This window comes from Anopheles cruzii, chromosome 3 (genome assembly GCF_943734635.1).
Source record: "Anopheles cruzii chromosome 3, idAnoCruzAS_RS32_06, whole genome shotgun sequence".
Lineage (NCBI taxonomy): Eukaryota > Metazoa > Arthropoda > Insecta > Diptera > Culicidae > Anopheles > Anopheles cruzii.
This window is the reverse complement of record NC_069145.1, coordinates 35,461,690-35,483,393: the sequence shown is the minus strand read 5'-3', so window position 1 is coordinate 35,483,393 and position 21,704 is coordinate 35,461,690. Positions and strand designations below refer to the sequence as shown.

Sequence of the window (21,704 nt, the reverse complement as noted above, 5' to 3'; positions counted from 1 at the left end):
CGGACCGCCACTTAACCCATGCCGATGCTAATGAGCGGCCACCGAGCGCGGTAACCGGAAAGAAAACCTCGGGAACCCCGGGGAGAAAGTTAGCCACTTCATGGTTTCGGATCGGGGTGTGTGTGGCGACGTCACCCGATGCGATGTGATTATTAGCATCGCGGGAAAACTATCATTTTCCCAGCCACGGGAAAGCGTCCTGGCAGTCCTGGCCACAAGTGGCGAAACAAGTGGCGATTACGTGTTACATTAATTGATTGTTATCTAATTGTCGGAAGCGAGGGAATCCACACTCGCGAGGATGCCACGAGGAAGCCCCGTCTAGAACCACCAATTCAAGCACCGTTCTAATCGAGGTGTTAATTGTGGTGCGGTGGCCGGCGCTGGTACGGTGCGCGCCAATGCGAAGACTATGATTACGCTAATCAGCACGATAAGGATCGACCGACGGTTCGGGAAATGACAGCCGGCGAGAAGCAACACACACAGCAACAGTTCCCTGATATTGGTTGAACAGTAAACACCCCAGAATAGCGTGGGAAGGCTCGCTGGCCGCTGGCCGTTTGATTAAAACACGCTATTCTAAGCGGAAGATGATCTTCATCAGCAGCGCTAATGAAGATTGATGCTATTATAAACACACACACGCGTGAACGTACGAGTTTATCGGCGTTCCGGGTTCAGGCTCTCAGGTTCCTCAGGGTGCTCCAACCGTAGCGGTCAGCAGGCTTTTTGTAGCCGTTTACCCGGGGGTGCCGTTCTTACTTTTGGCGGGTCTCGTAACGGGTCTTGATCGTAACGCGAGCTGCGTTAATTGAATCTTATCGCGGCACTCCAATCCAATGACCAGCTACTACGCCCATCCGAGTGCCGTTGTGGAAAGCGATAGCTCGGACCATTGGCCAACTTCTGGCCATAAAACAGCGGGCCATAGAACACCGAAAGGCAGCGATTCTTTCTGCTCTACATATCTGGAAAACGTGCCCGTGGCCCAAGTTCTAAAGCCTCCACCACGGCAGCGCTTTCCATGCGCTCATTAGTATGCTGCTGCTACACACACACACACACACACAAGGGGGGCGGCAGAAACAATCGAACAATAAAACTGGCACACTACTACTGCACACTTGTGCCGCCTGCAGGCCAGGAAACCCAGTTCCAGGTGTGCGCGGCGCGGCGCGTGCAAAGCACACGAAAATAAAAGCGGAATAAACCCGGCCCTTTGGCACCCAAGACCCCCCAATCCCCCTCCTTCCCCATTCGCCGACCACCACCGACGGGGGTAATGATGTCGGAAGTGAATCGCAAATTAAATCGACCACCGGGGGCCGCACGGCCATGGAAAACTCTCCAACGCAACTCGCAAGCGAAGCGAAAAGGTTGGAGAAGGTTGGAAAGCATGGGAGCTTCGCCCCAAAGGGGCACCCCAAAAGGGAATCCGAGCGCCCTCGCGGAATGACGCAGCACGCTGCGTGATGGGCAAAACCCGAAAAAGAAGAACGATTCCAAACTCCGCGCTCTCCGGGAAGGAAACACTTTTCATCCATTTCCGGTGCGTGCCGATACGGCATCGATTGTGGAGTGGATTGTGGAAAACTCCGATATCCCCGATCGTTGGTGATCTTGACCGTCGCTGGCCGGCTGCGACGGCATTTATCAGATGCCGCAACGTGTTGCTGTTGCTAGGTTGTTCATTAAGTTTTGACGTTCGATAAGAAGGACACATTTTTATGGTTTGAAATACACTTTATATTATTCAGTGTGGCCTTCCTGATCATCAATACATTTGTTCTAAGGAGACTCCAATTTATAAATTCAATCCCCGAAGTGATGGAATCGGGAAGGACTCCAAAATACGCTTCCACTGCCGTTATGACGGCATCATTTGATGAAAACCACCTTCCGAGCACGATTTTTTTGGGTCTGAAAACAGATGGAAGTCGCTAGGGGCCAAATCTACTGAATACGGGGGATACTCCCCCTCTTTGGTGGATACGCAGAAACCCCCTCTTTTTTTTCTAATTGAAGACAAAGAGTTCTTATACACTTTCAACATACGTTCATAAATTTCCTTTGCTTCCAAAAATTCAAATTCAATCACTGCACGATACTTGATTTTTTCCATTGTAAAAAATACTGTGACACGTCGATACCGATGACCGATTTGAATAAAACTTCACATACGTTCATATGAAGAGTGTACCAATATAACAAACAAAAATTAAATTCGTAGCAGCGCCCTCTGGTATCGAACGTCAAAACTTAATGAACACCCTAGTACGATAGGCCACCGCCACCGGGGTCGTGCGTGATGGGTGTTCCCGGTGCGTGATTTAAATCTCCCGATCCCGGACCCGGACCCGGGGACGCCTTTGGCACGATACGCAGCGCAAAATGATCGGGGGGCGGGGGGGGGGGAATCCACAATGGCCGCGGGTTCTTGGGCGGCGTTGATAATTACCGGCGATCAATCATGAGGCGTCGAACGACCGGGCCGTCCCGTGGTCTGGCCATCCTGCGGTCGTCCTGCGGGTCCTCCGTATCAATTATCGTCAATCATCATCATTATCGTCATCGTCGGCGTCGTGTGGTGGTGTGGATAGCCACGCACGCCACGGATCCCGGGACTTCACTTTCGTTCGTTCGATGGGATTTTAATTTCTGGCTGTCTCACGGTTCCTGGCTCCTGGTAGCCATTTTCTAGGATGGTCGCAGCGCAGGAGCACGCATGCGAAAACGCCTCGGCCCCGCTACTCCGGTTTGAAGGGAAAATTAAATGATTAAAACAAACGATCCCATAATCGCTCTCTCGGCGCATGTTCCGTGGCGGCCGACCCACGTGGGTGCCGGCGGTGCCCCGTCCGAATGTGCGTGCTTCCGTAGGTGTGTAGCCCTGTGTCACCTCCGTTCCCGTGCACGACCGCGGCTACTGAGACTTCCGACACCACAGCACTGTGACATTACGTCATCTCACAGCTCTCAAGGTGAGCGCAGACCATCTCGAGATTCCGCTCGCAACCCATACCTGGGCGGTCCGGTCCACCACGAGCACACACACGAGCACACAGCGGGCGAGTGGGGTTACGTTTCCCGTCCTACGGACCGTGTGTGTCGCCCCGTGTCGTTGTTGAATGAATTCCTAAGTAGCAGCGTTTTTGCACTCGTCGTTGCGCGCCATGTGAAGCTTTTGGAGCCCCCGGGCTACCCACCCGGCCGAAATGTCAATCGGTTTCCGTGGCCAACCGTTACGCAATGGTACGAAAATCGCTATGCTGCAGCCGCTCATAACGTCATCGATAGGGGCGAGGCCACAGCAGCCGCCGGAGTAGAGATGCTTACGCCCGGACCCGATCCTCGGCCCCAAGAAGCTCGGCTCCAACCTCGACCGGCTCACCTTGGATCGCGCACGATGATGATTTCACCGAGTACCGAGCGTCGCCATAACGCGTCGGTGACAATTGTCTGCGTAGCGTATGCAGCAAACAGTCCAGTCCCAATATGTCCACGCGTGGCCACAAAGCCCCCGAAAAAAGGGGCAAACAAAATGTCTTCGTCTGCGCACGTGAGCCTCCGGCAGACAACATAATTATTCAGAATTTCCCTCACGCGTCGCCGCTTTGGTAACCCGTTCTTACCCCGTGGAAGCTGTTGCTTTTTTGTTCAATTCCTCGAATAATTGCTGTGAAGGGGAACGAATCTTCCAAGAAACTCCGTGACTCAACGGGGCGGCATGTTTCGGGGAAGCAATCAAAAACCTCCGCCGTAGCTCGTGCTCCGTGGACACACATTTGCCACACCGTCTCTCGTCCCGATTCGCCAGACGTCCGTAGCGCTTGGTCAAGAATTAATCTCGCAGCTTAGCCAAAATTGCGCCTCATGACGATATCATTAATGGTCAACCGACCACCGTGGTCAGGCGCACGGATCTTGAAAGATTAGTGATGAACATTTTCTAAGCAAGAACCAACCGCAACATAAGCTGGGGGCCGGAAAGTTTTGGGCCTAACACATACAGGATGTTCCATCACGATCCATACTACGTAAATGTTAAATAACTCCGCCATTTTTCACTCAATTTTGACAAATGAACAAGATTTATTTAGGGTATAGAATGCCGTTTTTTTAAAATTTACCAAGAATACAATATCGATCAAATGACCGCCTCCATTAAACACAAAAAAAGCAGCCCTGTTTTGGGCATTTCTCGTTGTATTTGAGAACATTTCTGTAATAGAGAACGCAATAGCAGCAATTTCCGCTGTTAGCTTCTAGTTCTTCAATGGTCTTCGGTTGGCTGACTTTACTCTTCAAACAGCCCCACACAAAGAACTCAGAAGAAATTCAACATTAATAAGTACGCACATTTCCACAGTTTTGACGATTGGTTGAACGATTATTTTCAATGTAGAGCGGCACAGTTTCAGCCCGCTGTTTTACCATAAATTGATTTATGACTAAAACGGCATAGACTAACGTTCTAGAATCTGACTAATTTGTTAAAATCGACTGACAAAAAGCGGAGATATTTAACATTTAAATAGTATGGATCGTGATGCTACACCCTGTAGATGGAGTTGTTAAAATTTCATGATATTTTACTCATAAGTAAGTTATTGTGCGTGACCTGAGTTACACTATTTTTGTGATTTTTTAAACAATGTATAGATAACAATTTCGTGTTTTAATTCCGCACTGCTTCTTGATGAGAAAAGATACCGTTCAAGCTATGCAACTGCTTGAAAAGTCTTTTCATCCGTTTTATCTCAAGACTTCGTTTCATCTCAGAAACCACAATAAAACGTTGATTTGCTGACTTCAAACGTAAAGACACCGATGATGCTAAATGCAGCGAACGTCCAAATTAGGCGGTAACACCAGAAAACACTAAAACAAATAACTCATTCGTTTTGAATGATCGTAAAGTGAAGTTGCGTCAGTTAGCTGACATTGTAGAGATCCAAAAAGAACGTGTTGACTTTATATTGCATGAGCATTTGACTATGAGTTCGGTTCAAAGTGGGTGCCTCGTTTGCTAACTTTTAACCAAAAACAAGACCTTGTTGATAATTCTGAGTGACAAGGGATGAAACATGGATTCTTCATTTCACTCCGGAATCGAAACGATCGTCACCTGAGTGGACAGCAACTGGTAAACTTAGTCTAAAGCGTCCGAAAGCTCAACAATCGTCTGGAAAGGTTGTGGCCTCGGTATGTTGGAATCGGCTATCTTGAGAAGAGAAATACAAAGAAACGACCATATGGCATACAGCAAAGTAGCATATGGCAAAAAAAGAACGTTGTCAAGGCAACAAAACACCGCACGTGATGAATAAACCCAAATTTGTAAAAGAAACACCAACGCCTTTTCTTTCTTAGGCCCGGGACTTTTCAGCCCAGATGTTAAAGTGATGGAACGTAAACCAAAATTTATGCAAACCGCTGTCAAGGACCTCAGAACGTTCGCCATTATGGCACTTTCTAACTGCAGTGCATCAACTGCAGAATGCTGACGCCCGTGCATAAGGAGAGTGGCTTCTAAGTACAGCTCGGCCGGACGGAATCGCGGAACCGATGTATCGGTGCCACTTCGTTCAAGTGTCAGACCGCAGAGCATGTGGCAGCATTTCCCTTGATTCTCTTGAAAGCGGTGCAACAAACCCCGTAGAGTTGGAGTTGGAGTTCCCGGCATCGATCAACTGTGATGAGTTGCGACGAAGACAAACTGCAAACTTGTCCGCGGGTCTGCCCGCCGTGCGCTGTTGACTCACGGCGCCGACACCGTGACGTACACCCTCCCTGGCAGGCAGTTCCGTGGAATGTGCTTATGCAAATCGGGGAGCGTCTTCGCGACTTCGCTGGAATCGTAAAGCCCGTAGCCCGCAGCCCGCAGCCCTAGTACCTAGAACACACCCGATTCACTTCCGCCTACGAGGCGGCGACAGCAGCAACACCAAAGTTCAACTGACTCACCTGACCGGAGAGTGCGCCCAGAACGAGCAGCACCGTTAGTGGCATCAATCGCAGCGAGTGACCCGCTCTGCTGGTCGTGTCCGGTGCCAGACGGCGGCAAACATCATCTTCCGGGACGGTCATCGTGGTCCACGCGTTGCACTGAGATTGTCCGAACGGTGTGTCGTCGTTGTGGTTATGCTTTCTTCCCGCAATTCCGACACATCTGACCGGCGCTCACCGCCGGGACCGACACTCGGTAATCAAATTCACACACAAACGCGGCGCTACACAATAGATCGTTTTGGAAAAATTGGAGCTTCACACCACGCGGATCCAGCGTTACTGCCTCCTGTCGGTCGGCCGTTGGGCTTTAGTTCAGTTCCAGCACACTCTGCAGAAGCTTCCAATTCTTCAAATCCTCCTATTAATCCCGACTTCCACAATGCCTTCCGCCGCTTCTGCCTCTGTCCTCACTTCACACTGGCTGGCTGGTTGGCTCACTTGCTGGTGAGAATTTGTGGAGAAAACCGGAAGAATGAGTGAGAAGTTTTTTGTCGGTCTGCGAGGGCTTCTTCACGAATGGATCCCCCACAGCAAGCGCTCGGCAACCGCACCCGGACGCGGTCACGTGGCGCGCCCAAGAATAGATCCAACGAAACCACGAAATTACTCGATCGCCGCGAGAGATCGTAATGAGCGCACATCAAAGGGTCGCCTGACGGCTTCATCTCTTGAGCGATCTTGAGCGGTGAGCTGGCCTCAGACACTCCGGCCACAACTCCAGAAGACCCCGGCCAGTCCCGATCTTCGTGTGAAGCCCGTGCAATTCAAAAGAACCCGAAGCAAAGTTAGGGCTGCGCAAATTTTCACACCATCTCGACAGATTTTTGGGGGGTTAAGGGGAGAAGCAAAGCAAAAACTAGAACCATTCTGGTCCCTGGTCCGACGCCGCAAACGTAAACACACCTTCTTGCGGCCGCCGCCGCCACCGACGACGACGACGATCCCGTAACACTAATTTGTAATTCAAAACTGTCAAAAGACCGTTGGACACGCCACGGGCCCGAAGCCATCGAAAGGCCCCCGAGCCACCTCCGGGTCTGAGGGCAACGCCGGGGAGCAGGAGACGCAAAACCACCGAAACCACCGGGGGGACTTTTGTCCGATCCACACGAAATCGGTGTCAGCTAACAGGAGTGTGTCAGCAAACAGCTCGCCAACTTGACGGGGCCTTGACAGGCTTTTTATGTTTTCTTCTCTTATTTTTTCCTTATTTTTGGCGCATGATAAGCAAGCTGTCCGGTGAACGGTCGGCGGGGCTCGTCCATCTTTTCGGCATCAACCTCTGACCCGGTCAGATTGGGCGAAAATGATGCCTTGATCGTGAGGAGCACCTTCGAAGTCGGTTCCACGTTTCATCCTTTACACCCCAGTCAGTTTCCCCAACCCCAAAATTGGGTGAAAATAGTTCGGCGATCGGCTGATTACATCCTAGGATCGGTAGGATTGAAAATGCCCTCTCAACACGTGTTCACGAGCTGGCCGCAGGGCTCGTCAAAGGCTTGTTAACTTGTGCTCTGCGAAGGGCTCCAGGGCACAGTTGTTGCGCTTTTTAGTGGCCACCATTAAAGTGTGCGTTTGCCGTCTAATAAATCTGTCGTAATTGAGCCTCAAACCCCGGACGGACGGGGCCCACCAAGACTAGCAACCAATTAAACCGGCCGGGCCGGACACCAATCATGTTCTGTTGACGGGGCCGGGGGTGCGCTATGTTTCTGGTGCGGTGGCCATTTTGATAATGGCTATTTACTTAATCGCCCCGCAGTGTCTTCGATGGATCGTAACGGCCGACCACATTTTGACCGGATGAGGTAATGCCTCGATTGAGTCACAAGCGCAAGCGCTCGGCTTCCTCGGCGCTTTTTTTAGGAGTTTGGCCAACGCGCGGAAGACGGAACGGGAAGCCGCAGTGTTCGGGAAAGGTGTCCGGGGTAGTAGCGACCCATGTACAGCAACCCCCGGTTCGGTTGCTTGAGCTCCGGCAGCTCCATTTCCTTGGTTCGGTGCAGTTTCCCGCACGCAACCGAAACTCGGCGCCAGTGACTTGAACGCACCGACAAGCGGCGAACGGGCTGCGCACGCGCGCACACACGTCACTTTCGGTTTTAATGCGCCGAACGCATACGTTACACACATTCCGACACACAAGGAATTCCGTCCTCCGCCACCGTGCCTCGGTTGCGGTCCACTGCTGCCCGGTGCCCGGTCCCTTCTGCTGCACCGCTTACGCAACCAACCGCCAGGGCGCCAGTTCACCGCAGCTTATGGACAGGACGCATCCGTGGCTCCGTTGGCCGGCAACCCGCAGTTGACACACGGAGGCACAATTCGGAAGCATTCGCCGCGTTCCGCGATCAGCCCGACCGCGATCGGGCTCGAAACGCAGACAAGCGCAGGCGGACACTACACGGAAATCCTACAACCACAAGCAGCCTCGCAGAGCAGAGCACGTTGGGTGAGAAGTTGGTCACTTGGACGGTGGCGGCTTTCCCCGAACCGAAACCACTAGTCCCGCGAGGAGCCCGTTCTTGTGTCGTGACCTTCGGTGAGTCGCAAAAGGAGCCTGATCTGTGGTCAGCGCATCACATAAACGGGAAGCTGTGTGTTAGAGAAGAAGTGTGTTTTTCCGCGCTGTCCATGCTCTGGACTCGCTCACTGACACTGATTTTCACAGGGCGCACAGCAGACGGGCGCGCGCGCGCCAACACCGTTCCTCCGTTCCGTAACGCGGAAATCGCAGCTCAACGCACAGCCCCGTTGTTGTGTTTTGTGTTGCGCGGGCCCCCATTCCGCGACGACGACGACAATGCACAGCACTTTCCACTTTCAGCCTCAATTTTCTGCCCGTCCGATGTGCGTGTTTTTCGCTCCCGTGCTGCTCCGTTGTGGCGGACGGGCGGACGGGTGGGATGGGCGCCCACCTAACCTACCGTCGATCGGGTGGCGGGATCGGGTTTGTGGCGGGCGACGCGTGTGCTGCGCGTCCAGCGATCGCGACCTATTCAAAACAACTGAATCGCCCAACGAATTCAGTTGCCGTGGATAGCTCCACCAGGTCGTCATCATCATCATCGATCGTGTGCGGTGCGTGTGTGTGTGTGTGGGGGCGAGTGAGCGGGGCGATCAACAACGCACACACACACACGAAACAATCCGAGGCACACGAAAGCACGAACACAACCGTAGCGAAAAAGGCCCGCGCGCACTCTCTTGGGGCCTCTATTCATCCATCTCTCTCTCGCACTCACACAGTTTAGGTTATTGTGGTGTTTGGAGGGTTGTTGAACATAATCCGCTTATGCTGCTCCGTACCCGTTTCATTCCAAAGGTTCCCCCGATGGGGGGGCTTGTGTTGAGTGAGTTGCAATGGTTTGAATTTGTGGTCTTTCCAGCTTTTCGGGCGAAAGCTTTCCGCGGCGCAGAAAAGCTTTCATCAAAAGCTCATTGAAAGCGTTACCTAATAGCAAACGAAATTCGAAACGCTTCGAATCATTGACGTGAATCAGTGAATCAGTGAATCAGTTCGAAAGTAACTCTATTTCGTTTCGTTTCGACGTTGGGCAACCTAAGTTACTTTGAAATCGGATGTTCCATAAAATACATTACAAAAAAATTGCTTTAATCGTTTCATCTCTCTAGAGAAAATAATACTTGTTTCACCAATCTCTGTCATTCACTCACTGAAACTTATTTCTTATAGTTCAATGAACAAGTATTCTTCGTTTCAGAAAGCAACAGAAAGATACCTAAGACCAAGCCACATTTTTTTATTTTTGTAGCTTTTAAACCACTTTGAAAGGGAGGATTACAGGGCAGTGAAAGTACGAAAAGAAGGTGAAACGCTAAAGAAGTGTACGTAATATAGATTATATACCAGGCTGTTAAATACATTTTGCGGTTCGATAAGAAAAACACAATGTTACGGTTTGAAATACATTTTATTATTCAGTGTAGTCTCCCTGAACATCATTACAATTGGTCCAATGAGATTCCATCCCTGAAACGAGAATCTGAAAGAGCTAAAAAAGCTATAAATTTATGACCCCATCATTTGAGGAAAAACGCTTTCCACGCACGAATTTCTGTAGGTCTGAAAACATATTGATGTCGCTAGGGGACAAATCTGGTGAATACAGTGGATGCTCCAACAATTGGAACTTTAATTCATGGGTCTTCGTCATTATCAAAATGATATTGTGACATAGTGCATTGTCCTCTAGAAAAAGATGTTTTTCTTCTGCAAACCGGATCTGCTTTTCAGGAATTTTCTCCTACAGCTGGTCACAATAATAAAAAAAAATCTTTGTTTCACCACTTTGCAAATAATCCACAAACAAAATTCCTTTCGCATCCCAAAAAACTCATGCTAACACCTTCTTGCTCTATTTCTGGACACGAACTCGTTTCAGAGCCGAAGAACCTGCTTCACACCACTCTTTGGCGTTTTGTTTAGAGTCAGTGAGCGATGAGTGATATTTTATTAGATGTGACACCTATTGACATACTTTGAACCAAAGGCTCAGCTGCACCCGTCTAGAAAAAGAAGTTAACGTAAACTTGCATAGATGTACAAATTTCTTTTTCAAGAACATAAGGTTGAAAACGTCTTCGTCGTAATCATTCGTTCATTGACAACAACTTCCCTTTCAGAAGCACTCCGAGTTCACAAATGTATTAGTCCTCGACCCTTTCAAACGGATTTATTCAAACCGTTCCGGGCGGATGTTCCACATTTACGAACGCTGCGTGTACTAAATGCACCACCACCGTTGATAGTAGAGTGTTACTGCTTCCAGCGGCCGATCGATAAACCGCCTTCCAGTGCCGGCCATGCGCACTACACGCTCCTCGCATTCTGCCATTCTGCCGCCCGTAGAGAAAGCTTCCATCTCGAGCCCTCGGCGAAGTCAGAACATCTTCGTCTTTCGTGACTGTTGGGTGCGTGCGCCGTCTACCGTGCAGCGATTCAGTATTGGATTGTGCCATCAGTTTCCCGCCTTGAAAAGGTTGTCGAATGCAGTGAGTAGTGGTGATGCTATTATTGTTTGTTTCGCCCCAAACGTGTCCTTTTTCCGTGTGACCGATATTCCGATTACGGTGACAACGAGCTCAGCTCCTCGGATCTTTAAGCTGAAGCTTTTTCTCTTCCTTTTTTGTGGTCTGCTCCGTATATGTGGGGGAGCCTGTGTTTGTAGGTGTTTGTAGTGCTCTCAAAGTCGTACGAATCCGAGTGAAGCAGCCCGAAGCTGGTGACGGCTCTGCCGACAGGGGCCCGATTTGTGCACGAACCGTCGGGACCGCCGTCTGTATATCCTTTCGGGAGTGAACCGCGCTGTCGAATAGAAGATTTTCATTCTTGCACCGCTCCGTGCCGAAGCGTAACGTGTCCGTGCGTGGTACAGCGGGGCTCTGCCCTTTTTGCTTGTGTTCAATTTCAGGTGTGAGTAAAAGTGGTCCTGCCTAAGCCTGCTCTAAGTGGCTGCTGTTCTAAGCGTTTAGCACGAAATCAGTGAATCCCTGTTTCAAGTGCCCCGCATAACGCCGGTTCGCTGCGGTAACGTAGTGCTCCGGGATTATCATCTTACTCACGCGCCGTAGGAGTAACTTCCTTCCATTGCCAAGCCGCAAGGTAGGTGTGTTGGTGTGCTTTGCAGGGACGCTCCAAGGAACCATGTGACCAGTGAAAAATTCCTCGACGAAAACCCCCGTTCGGTTGGCTGTGCTTAGGCTGTGGACTCAAGCCAACGGCCAACTTTTGCAATAAGCGAAAAGCTGCCTCTCAGATGCACTTTCAGTGCACTGGTTGTGGTCCCAGCCTCCGGGCTCGTTTTTTTTTTACTATTCCTTTCGGGAGTGAATACTACGATAGGTTATACGCACACGGTGCCCGGAAGTTCTTTCCATTCAAAGTTCCATTGAAAAGCCCACCCATTCAAAAGCGACCCGACCCGTTGCCATCGTCACTCACGCACGCACGCCTGCTGCAAACTCTCGGTTCTTCTCCGTCCAATTTGCGTCCCTCTCGCGAATCGGTTCCTGTCATTCCCGTTCTCTGTCCCTTTCGTTCGCGTGCTCGCTGCCTCACTTCTACCGCCGCACGTAACGTTTGCGTGCGAGGTTCAAACCACCGACTAGCGCCGTAGATGACCCGATTCTGTCGAGAATTTACAGGTTACCTTTCGAGCTATTAACGATTTTCTCGGACTCGGGTCCCTGGATGCCGCCTGGAGCGCGAATCGCGTGGATTGTTTTTTGGGGCACGATAAGTTTTATAATTTATGTAGGATCCAGGATCGATTTTTCGACATCAAAAATTCTGCTTACAGTGAGCCGACTGCTTTTGAGTGCTGGATCTTTGCTAGGAGTAATCGGGAATGTGGAAACTTGTTGGTCGATGGTTACGCCTTACGCTTTTTTTTTCTTCTTACACACGATGCTCATTCTCTTATTCGCGTCCTGTTTGCCGTTCTTTCGGTCGGCTTGTCTACTGGCGGTGCCGTGACTCGATGTTTGCATGGCTGCAAATGAGATTATTGGTGCTTGCGATACGAAAACGAATATTGCTTCCAAGAGACCCTCTCAGCTCCTGGCGATAGAATGATTTTAATTCTACCGAACGGCTCTCTGGAGGAACTCTGACACCGTGAGGACACCAGTGAGGATTGATTATGGTTAGCCATTCCAGGTTTTCCAAACAGGGAGAGAATATACCACGGGAAATGCGAGACAGGCGAACAAAAGTGGACACGCGACAGCACACACATACGCCCGCACCAACACCGTGGAAAACTCACGTGCAGGACATAATACCGCCACTTACGTAACGCTCGATAATGTGTGAATGTTTCTCGCAGCATCAGAAACTTTCGGTACAAGTGATGAGAGCACCAAAACTGTCGATATGTGGCGCAACCAACGTTAAAATTTAGCTTCTACTGAAGTGAAACCATGTTGTAAAAATTTCTTCGGTCAGCCCAACAGGCTAAATAAAACGGATTATCGGCAAAATTGGACTGCAAAGTAGACGACTTAAGCTTGTACTATTCTGCTTAAACATAAACTACCTTTGAAAAGAATAAGCATTGCGGAATGTGAATTTCATTTTATTAAATTATTGTAAAAAGTGCCAAAAACGTCAGCAATATGTAAGTGTTGTAAAGCAGAACGTGTGAAGAACATGGCGCAAGGGAAAATAAATTTGCAACGTTCCGTGCAATCATTAATATCGTTGACTGGTCCCTGATTGTGCTCTGCTAATGCCAAAGGAAAAAGGAAAATTGAGCCAAGACTTATCAATCAACGCTAGGTCTAATATTTCACCAATGGATATGAATAAATCACCGACCGAGCGACTTTTCCGAGCGTTTGGGAGAGAAATGAAAACGAATAAAAAGCAGCAAACATTTTTAACGATTAGATTTTGGCACCTACATAATTTTATTGGGTGTTTTTCAAAATGATTTTTAACTTTGAAACGTAGCCCTCATACACTGTAATTGATTTTTATTTATTGTCATCCTTGTGCAAATATATTATTGAAGTGGTGCTCACAATGGTTCCGCATCACTGCAGACTCAGCACTGTCTCATGTGTTATTTGATTTCAAATAAATACAGCCGCAAAAACGCTCCACCAGATCTATCCACAAAACTGGAGCCGTAAACATTGATTCAGCCCATTTACCCTTTACAACATTCATGCCACTTTCCACACGGATTCAAACTGCACCTTTGACCCCTACGTCTCCATCGGCCCTGGTATTTCGGTTCGGTCGATAGATTGACGCACACCGCACCGAAGACCGCAATAAAAGGGCAATTTATGGTTGACATCTTTACACAAATGAAACCGCAAACTCAGCCAAATAAGTTCGATGCACGATGCACGAAAGCCGAACGGAACTTTTTCTTCAATCCTTACCGAGAAAAGTTGTCTCTCACGCTTGGCCAACTTTCTCCGCTCCGAAAAAAACAAGGTCCAAAAATATAAGCGTATTATCGTATTATTGTTTTTGGATACAGTTGGTTTTTTTTCCTAGCATAGCAGACATTACATGTGCGGTCAAGCATACAATTAGCCCTCGTGATGTCTAGCCGCTTTCGGACGGTTCTGTTTCACAATTTCGACGTTCCGATTCTCGCAAATTTATGTTCATAAAATGGTAGAGAATCTCACAATCTAACAATCAATTCCAGTTTTATAACGAACTGAAATATCGAAACACTCGACTATTTTAATTCGGGACTTCTCGCACCCGATCGAAAATCATATCTAGATTATCATACGACCATCATGCTGACGTCAATTAGCAGATTAGAGCATCTCTTAAAGATTTTCTTAGAAATCGATTGCATTCTCCATGACCTTCACTTTTAATCCTGTTGTTATGTAGGAAAATAATATAATTATGCATTGCGTTCAGCGATACAACCATTAAAGTCGTATAATAATGCCTAAGCCACGACAATCGCCTATCGTTCACGAGGTATGCCGTTGATAGAAACACACGATACGTTTCTCATGTTGACGCAACGCATTTCTTCCCTAATTGAATCATATCCGTTGACTGTTGACATGTTGTAATGATGGGTTCCATGGAAAAGCCAAACAAAATAATGCTTTCGGTCATGTCTTATGAAAATTTGTATGAAAATTTAATGACAACATATAGAGAACACCGTGCGGGATACGAATTAGCTCCGTAAATATTGTAACGGAAATGTAGACAAGTAAGATAAATGATTTTGGGTTCCAACACTACGGAGGTATGTCCCGTCAAAGGCGCAACAATCGCTCGGCAGACGTCAACGACACCGAGATTGCTCCTGTTACTACGGCGCACCCAACGCACTGCGCAGTAGGAGTCACGTGTAGTGCGTTTGCCGTCCTCTTCAATTCTTTCCAGTTGTAAGGGCGGACGTTTATAACCATAAAAAGTCAAAACCTCCCGAAGTCCAACGCTATGCCACGGAGGATCATCTGAAAAGGCGTGTGGATTATGTCACTCAGTGGGTCTGCAGGACAATCGGTGACGCCGCTTCATGAAACGCAAAGAATATATCGTGCTCGCTTTCTTGAAGACCGCGAAACACGAAAGGCACCAGAAACTGCACAGACTTTGGGGCGCCTCCCATCATTAGCGTTGGACGGAAATGCGTCGTCGTGGTCGGGCGCCGCACCGGGCGGCTTTCTTCAACTTTCACCAGAAAGAACAACAGAAACGCCCGGCTCTGGTGGGAGGACCGCTGGGTAAATATCGATTCAGAATATTATGCTGGCGCTGGCGCCCGCACAGAGGCTAGACGCCTACGGATGGCGAATCGTTTCGTGTTCAGCCTTTGAAGCCGTTATGGACTGAATATTGCAAAAAAGGCCAACTTCTTAAGAAAATTACATCCAATCGCTTTCGCTCCAGCATGATAATGACAATTACTTCAATTTTGGGGGTTCCCGCATTTTTCGGTTCGCGTAGAATTGGATGGATTTTCATTCATCGTAGCGCGTTTTCATATGAAATTAGTTATTTCCTATTAGCAATTTCCCACCAAATCGGATAAAATTAAGCATTTTCCGGTTAGCAACGGTACGTTTCTACAACTCACAATAATCAAACGGGAAGCGACTGCTTAGCCCCGTACTTAGCGAGAGTATCTCTCCTCTTAGCTTTTGGCAAGAGGCCAAAACGACCAATTCATAAAAAACTCCGGGCTAAGATTTCGAAAGAAATTTATACCGTAAACAAGTTTCGTAACATTTGCAAATTGACAGTAATTCTGTTGATCTCCTTAGGCAAATAATGCGTATTTCTAGGGCAGTATCTGTCTCTCTCGAATTGAATATAAAATGATTTAAAGCTTCCGGGACGCATATTTACGGCAGGGTAAAGTTTTAAAGTGCGTCTCTCGATATCACGATTTCCGGCACCGATTAGCATCTTGAGGCGCCAGTTTCGTCACATTTTCGCGGAAAAAGAAATACCACGGTTTGATACTTCCTCTGACGATACCTTGGATGATGCGGAACGGTGCGAGTGTAACGGTGAACCTTTAACGACCCATTGGTTGGTTGTTTGCCGAAAGTTTCTCTTCCCAGAAAAACGGTTCCACTGACTGATGAGACCGTCCGGGCGTAGGGGGGACATAGGGCTGGTGACCGGTCTCCGGGGTGTTCACGGGGAAAGCGACGATGAACCATCTGTCTTTCCGGCGGAACCACACGAACCTAAATTGAAACAGACTACCTGTCATCGTTTGATGCTGTTTGCCAACCTCGCTCGCCGGTGGATTCACCGGATATTTGAAAAGCTTGTTAAATCCGCTTTTTGGAGAAAATCCCAGGTAAATGGGATACTAATTTTGAAAAGACTGTTGATTCCTTTGATATGCCAACGAAAGGTGAAGTCACAACCTTATCGGGTCCACAAAAGCTTTACGGCGAGGACGGTTTCACAGAAATAGCAAGTACAAGTTTCTCTTGCCTCGGGCGAGTTTTATTCAGAAGCCTACATTCAATTAGTTCATTTTTATCTCATTAAAATAGTATGTATAACTGAGGGCAACCCCGAATAGCGATGCAACCTTCTCGTTCTCTTTATGAAACTTTACTAAACAACCAATGCCATAACGTTTGTGTCCTGGAAAACATCGACTCACTGCTGAAACATTTGCTTAACATAAGATCTGCTTCTCACACACATTCGTGGCACGTTCACGCGAGATCGAAAGAAGGAAAATCACTTTACGTGCAGCTCTTGAGGCAGTTGCTGAAGCTGCTGCTTCAGCCAATAAGCTGCTTCCTTTAGCACGAGTGACAGACGGTGCGTCCGGAAGACTTCCACTATTGGATAATCCATCGATTTACAAACACATCAAAGAGTAATGGATAAGCCCTAAGCCTCACCGAACATCCTTTTGCTGCCTTGGAAAGCGGTCGTACAGGTTATTAGGATTACTGGGAAGCGAATACTGTACTACTTTTCATCGGTAACCACCATTTATCAATGGCACGAGCTTGCACGTAATCATCGCTCAAAGTCACGTTGGGACAGTTTTTTCGTTCCGCTTTTCGTGCGACACGGACCAACGGAGCGCAGAGCCAATGTAGGGACAAACTTTTCGCCAGCAAAAAGAAAAGCCCAACGCCCATACACTGTGTGTGGCCCCATTGCATTTGTTTATGCTGGCATGTGGCTCCCAGGCATGCCGCTGGCGTTATAGAGATTTTCTAATTAAAAAGCCACAAGCGTAAAGCTGCACGTAGGGTTACTATTTAGTGGATAATATTAGGGGCTGCTTTCGTGTTGGCGAACGGCGCTGCCGGGTCCAGTCGCTTTCCTGCTGTGGCCTAGATTACTACCTCGGGACATTCATCACTATTACACTTAGCGCCCGACGGGTGGTCTGCGTAGCGAAGCAAATCGGCGTCGGCAAATGGATGAATATTTTTGCATTTCCACTTAACACAATTTACGCATCGAGGGAATGACAATCCAGTCCGAGTCCGGAAAACGATTCCGGGAATGCCCGGTAACAGTGGTAAAGCTGACGATGGTTACTTGCACAACAGCTCCTCTAATGGAAATTCAATTTTCTCCTCGTTCTGAGATTTGCTAATGGAGTCGCACAGTAACGTGTCGGTAGTCTAGAAGAGCTACAGTATTTAAGGTGTAGCACGGTTATGGTTTGTGCTTAAAGCCTTAGCCCTACTACCCTTCCATGAAGGAAACTCTTTCCGGTTTGCACATACAACCACTCGAAATGATGCGCTCACCTGAGAGAAGGGCAACGTAAGATATGTGTCTCGACAATTTCTCGCAAAATTGTCTTCACTGAAGGGGTTCTTTTATTCGCATTACAAGAGGCAGCTCTTCATCTCCGTTATGAAGAAGCTACTTCAAAGGAACGCTCACTTTTCAAAGTACAGTACAATCGACCGCTATAATTGTAAAGCTTTCTTGCTGGCTCAGTCAACGTTTTACTTCGTTTTTGAACTAAGAAAAAAGTAAAAAGGAAAAAATAAAGTAAAGAAACTGCATCCAGTTTGTTGGTCTCCATGTTTTAAAGGAACTTATACATTATTGTGTTTGCGAGCATGAAAGGATCTTTCTTCATGAGTCGATTGCGAATCGAGAAGAACGTGTTTATCAGCTCCGGTTCCCATTAACCACATTGCGTCTTTAAGTGCTCCTTAAGACACACTTCGCAGAACTATTACTTGGTCCTAATCATCCTTTCTTCCGGTTAATTACTAATGAACATTTCTACCGAGGTCGACCCTTCCTCGCGAACTTCAATTACGGCGATATCTCATTTCCTCGCGCAGATACCATTAGTGACGGGTAATTGCGGAAGCGAAGACGAATGCGTGGACGGTATTTAAGGTAGCACCACTGACACGCTATCAATCCGTGTCGCCGAAACGAGCCCTACAATGCCATTCGGCGACATTGAGACAAGGATTGCTTATCTTATGAATTTTTCATTCGGTTCTGCCGTACGCAATATACGCTGCGCTGCTGCGCTGAAGTGAAAACGGCCAACCCAGGCGTCTCCGGACACCTAGTGTAGCGTTCAGTGACGATGAAGACCTTTAAAGGGCTGTCAAAGGATATGGCATACTTTTATGGATGCTCTAACACGGCCAGGAGATGTTTCTTTCTATGCACACTCATGCTCAGCGAGTAAACGTCTTCGCCTTTTGTAGACAATAGGATCTCCCTGGGGGGCCGAGAAACGTTTCGAACACAGTGAAACCACTTTCGCAGCAGCTTAGTTACATTGTAGAAAACTGTTCAGTCACAATGGAAAACAATCGTGGCAGGAGCATCCACAAACCTTTGCTAGTAATTCTCTAATACTAGATTTTATTTTCCATTCCGTTCCCTTTTTGCTCTGTAGATTTCTCTGCAACCCGGCGAGTTACCAAGAAACTGCAGCTAATTAACTTAAAAAGGTAGGTTTAAATGGAGAAGTAGAAATATGTATACATTACAGTAATTGCGCATACCGAGAAATCATCAAATCACATTTTCCTTCTTCTTTCATTTTGTTTCCTGCCTTATTCACATGCAAAAACCACGTCCATCTTCCGCACTCGTTGTCGTGTGGCATGAAAATGGATTGCATTGGGGTCCCAGGAAGTGCAACGGCGCGCGTTATCAGAAAGCCTCTCGCCGAAGTCCGTCATTAGTTAAATCCATCGCACCATCTTCACCCGGAAAGGGGCTACAGCAACAAACGGACTAGAAAGAACAGGCAAAACGCGCCACCCAAACGTGCGCTAAAAATACGCAAAACACAAACCCACAGAATCGTCGTAGCGGAAGCGGAAGTCAACTAGGCCGCCACACGGGTGCGTAGCGTAGTTGCCTTCACTTTCGTTTCGTTCCGTTCAATATTAGCGCCATATCTGACGCTGGGTGCGGGCGAATCTGCGCCCCGCCAAAGGTAATAATTGTTTCCTTCGTACATTGTTTCCACTGTTTATGCATCATTCTCATACGCTCCGCCGTCACTCCGGAAAGGTTCCATGTCCTTGTCACGCTTTTGCCCGTACCCGGTCACCCAAACAACCGTCCGTAACCGTCCACATCATAACCGACACGCTTACACACACACACACATGCGCCCAGTCGCAAGCGCTGCTTCCGATAACATAATCATCCATCCGCGGAGCACTGGGCGCCTCCACCAAGGGAACCGAGCGGTCCTTGCTGCGAACTCTTCGCTCAAGATTGAGTAGGTTCGCAATGATAACGATCGCTTCGTGGTAGGTTTTACGACAATCATTCCCGCCGGGTGGCCTCGGATGGCGTGCGCACCGGTTAACGTCACGGCGCAACCGACGTCGTTCCGAACCAATCTTCCGGTACCCATTATGTTCTTCTCATCGCACGCGCTCCGGTGGCACAAAGTTTTAGATGATTGTTGTTTGCTTGTTTGGTGCCTCTGACGGACGACTTTGCTACCGCAACTTTGCCACCCAGTGGCACCTCGTACCGTGTGTTGTTGGTCAGGTTGTGCACCGGAAAACTTGCCACCCGCCTCACTCGATGTTTTCTTTTTCCGCCGTTCGGAACTGTGTTTGGCTTTAAGAACCAACCGGCTAAAACTAACAATCGCTGTGAAATGTTTTCAACCAGCAGTGCTGGAGAAACTTGCTCCACCGGGTCCGGCAACTTCCGAACTCGGCTAACGTAACGTAACGAAACTGTGAAAGCAATTCATCCCATTACGAAGCATCATTTAAATGTAATTTACTTTTCTTTCGAAACAATACTTTGTTGTGTAAACGTCACCAACTATTAACCCGTGCAACCCTGGCTGAAACAATTAAAAATGTCATTACTTAAGAAAGAGTCGCGAAAGGTGTCACCTACTCACCCAGGCGGAAGGCGCACTTTGAACTCCAATCCTTAGATTGCGGTAGCCACGCAGGCAAAAACCCAGTCCTTTACCGACCCTGCTCTCACACAACCTCCAGCTTCTACACAAAACTACATACGCCCGGATTGTCTGCCCGGGAACCACCTGCCCCAAAGAATTCGTTTTAAATCCGATTTCTGTCTCTTCTGCTCTCATTTCCATTACCACATTTCTAGCAGGATCCACCAGCCGGCACACTGTCGTTCGCAAGCTTCAAAAGTAGTTTTACCAGCAATGTTAATTTCCTGAAGCGACGGTAAGTATCCGTGTGCTTTGTGGCCCCTGAAACCCCTGTGACTCGATTCGCTCTGTACCCGTCGTTCTTTTTGTTTTTGTGTTTTGCGTTTGCACGCCATCTCACCTTCGGATCACGTCCTTTACGTTCCCTTTCATTGTCGCAGCGGTGGTTTCGTATTTAAAATGCATGAGAATTCACTGCAGTGCTGCAGCGTCTGTTTCTTTCGTTCATCCCTTGCCTGGATCCGAAGACACCAAAATTCACCAAAACTCCGCGTGTTTCCCACACTTGTGTGCCGTGCTTTCGTTTTCCATTCCACTCATGGCATCGCTTTTCGTGTTCTGTTGGTTGGTCTTGCTCATCAAACGAATCCAACTGCACTCCGCGTTTGTCCAGATCGAGCTATCGGGACGCTTTTGAAACCGCTGGCTCTCCCCGAATCGGAGCCGAGCAAACCAAACCAAAACTGTTGCCAAAAACCTGGACAAGAGCTACGCGTGGGGTTGGGTTTTCATTATTGCTTATTCTCCCAACACAACTTTGCTCTGATCTACGCCAATCATCATTCCGATCACCTTCTTCCGATCTGCGGATCGCACCAGCGCTTAACGTATTACTTACTGTCAAGCTTCCAACCTTTACGCCAGCTCACCACAGTGCACAGCACGTACCGCTAGCCGCTTCTAGCCGCGCTGGCAGACAGGCAGGCCAAAGGAAGTGTAACCTACGATTTCCCCACCGATGGGCAGCGTGGAGCGAAGCTTAATGTGCTTTCCGTTTCCCCCTCGACGAGAGCAAGCGCTTCCTCCGTGTACTAATGCTGTTGTCCTGTTTCTCTCTCTCTCTCTCTCTCTTCTCTGTTTCTTTTTCTCTCTCTCTCTTTCTCTCTTCTCTTTGTGGGGTGCATATTTTTCGTTACTCGTCCACGTGACGCGGCCGTTACCAAAACAAAACAATGCCCCATTAAACGTGTACGCTCGACGACGCGAACGCTAAACTCTGACCGGTATGCTTGTGTCCAACAACAACGT

At 48.4% G+C, this 21,704-nt stretch overlaps 1 protein-coding gene across 2 annotated transcripts in view; it reads right to left on the bottom strand.

Moving 5' to 3' along the window:
• Positions 1–9,013, bottom strand: part of LOC128270421 (uncharacterized) — a 39,458-nt gene extending 30,445 nt beyond the window's left edge. For both annotated transcript variants that reach the window (XM_053007818.1, XM_053007819.1), the window contains exons 1-2: positions 8,943–9,013; positions 5,971–6,456 (exon numbers count right to left, since the gene is read on the bottom strand). In XM_053007818.1, coding sequence (XP_052863778.1) covers positions 5,971–6,093 — 123 coding nt within the window. In that variant the 5' untranslated portion in view covers positions 6,094–6,456; positions 8,943–9,013. The remainder of the gene's footprint in view (positions 1–5,970; positions 6,457–8,942) is intronic.
• Between the last annotated feature and the right edge of the window lie 12,691 nt (positions 9,014–21,704).